Source organism: Gavialis gangeticus, unplaced genomic scaffold (assembly GCF_001723915.1).
Source record: "Gavialis gangeticus isolate Ggan-Ray unplaced genomic scaffold, GavGan_comp1, whole genome shotgun sequence".
NCBI classification, from domain to species: Eukaryota; Metazoa; Chordata; order Crocodylia; family Gavialidae; genus Gavialis; species Gavialis gangeticus.
The window spans coordinates 39883228-39885227 of record NW_017729031.1 but is presented as its reverse complement, the minus strand read 5'-3'; the positions used below and the strand labels follow the sequence as shown (position 1 = coordinate 39885227).

The 2000-nt window shown below is 36.1% G+C and overlaps 1 protein-coding gene across 1 annotated transcript in view; it reads left to right on the top strand.

Moving 5' to 3' along the window:
* The window catches only part of LOC109301576 (mitogen-activated protein kinase kinase kinase 3-like), a 15251-nt gene that overhangs the window by 10455 nt on the left and 2796 nt on the right, over nt 1-2000 (top strand). The window contains exon 9 of the mRNA XM_019522811.1: nt 434-582. Coding sequence (XP_019378356.1) covers nt 434-582 — 149 coding nt within the window. The remainder of the gene's footprint in view (nt 1-433; nt 583-2000) is intronic.

Here is a 2000-nt window from a genome sequence, read left to right as displayed (position 1 = left end):
TATTTCTAATGTCCAGCCTAAACCTACTCTATAGACGGAGTAGAGAGTATGTGAACTAACCAGATTTGTTAACAGATATTGTAACAAAGTTAAAGCTGGGTGCCGAAGCTTGTTATGAGGCTTGTTTTTAGAGAGCACTCTTACAACACAATGACCAAATGTATTTTCTTTCCTTGTCAGATTAACTCTTAGTTATTCCTTAGGCATATGTTATATTTAAGTATTAAAACATATTTTGTGGGAGCAGTATGGATTTTATTAAGACGGTGTTTAGATTACATTTCTGATTTGGAGACTTATAACTCATTTTTTATGGACATCTGATTTAACATATCATCTTTTTTTCCCTGAAATGTTATTTCCTGTGTATTCCAGTTTTACTTGAACTGAATAGCAGGCTCATTTGAAAAACAAAACATACTTATATTTTCAGCACCACGAGCTCCAACTAACTGGAGACTTGGCAAGCTTCTGGGTCAAGGTGCATTTGGCAAAGTATATCTATGCTATGATGCTGATACAGGAAGAGAATTGGCAGTTAAACAAGTTCAGTTTGACCCTAACAGTCCAGAAACCAGCAAGGTAAGAGACCTGAAACAGGTATTTGTAAAGGACATTGTGAGAGTGTGATCTAAACAGATGTTGCTTTTCTCTTCTCTTTGACTCCTTAAGTCACATGCTTAATCTGTCTACATGTCTACACGATAGAGATTTCATCTTATTAAAATATTTGAGAAGATAATTAAGTTCAATAATTATACTGTTCCATCACATAAGATTTGCATTTCCCATGTATCTTGCTGAAAATAACATGTATTATCAGATTCTGTGCAACCTGAAGCTATAAAGCCCAAATACTAATCTAATATTTAAGAAAACTCATGCTGCAGAAATATTGATGTAGTTGAATGAAAAATGTAGAAACTAACACGTCTTTTCGTTCATTGTACAATGAACCCAGCAAAGAATTTTGCTAAAGAACAGAGTTAAGTGAATGTATTTTAAGTACAAATGCATGTTGGGGGTCAAGTCCAATGCCAATTAACCTAATGTGGCTGAACCCCAAATTGTTTCTCCAAAAGCATTTTCACTGCTTTTGTTGAGCATGGCTTGGATTGGTCTCATCTGAATTTGCCCTTTAAATAGTCAGAAAAGAAATAATGTGAAAGTGTCACCAGTGGGGCTGTCTAGATCTACCTTCTTTCAAGTTGAGTCTGCTGGTTTTGTTACAGACAATAATGAATTATTGTATTTTCAGTCGTTAGCATTGCAGTCATTATTGCTGCAGGAGAATGAGCTGGATTCTACGCCAGCTCTTCAAGCATCGTGTGCAGAACTGACTGAAGCCAGTTTGTAGACTCTCTTCTGGTGGCATAGGAGCAAAGAAAGAACCGGTGGTCGGGTGATTGTGGTTTAAAAAACGTAAATAATGAGTTTGCTCTGGAGACGACAAATATAGACCCCGTGCCCTCAGTAGTTACTGTTCAGTGGACAGCCACGCTTGCCATCTCTTTTTTAAAACAAATTCAAGTCCTTACCAAGAAAGGTTTTTTCTAACTTTGGAAATTTTTGAGTACCACAAGTGATTTGCAATGGATAAACAGCCAGTTTTAATGAAGGCCTTCCATGTGGGATCTCTGCAATCCTGTAAGATTTCATTTTAGAGCCAGTTTTAAAAATCTTATACAGCAAAACTTTACAAACGGGAAACAGCTTTTTTAGGCATCTTTACCTGCTTCCCATGCATTGAGGAGGAAAAACAATTAAACTGTGTACTTGGGGAACTGATGCATTTAGATTTACAAATGTGGAATAAAATTACTTGGAATAAAATAAGAATTAGGATTAAAGATTCCTGTAGATGGATCTACATTAAGAAAGTGTATAACCCAGTGTTACAGCATGACTTTTGAATTCTGCCATGCTTAACTAAATTGTCAGATATGTTATACTTAATGAGCTGTGAAATGAAGAGGGTGAGGACTCTTGGAGTTGAGAGA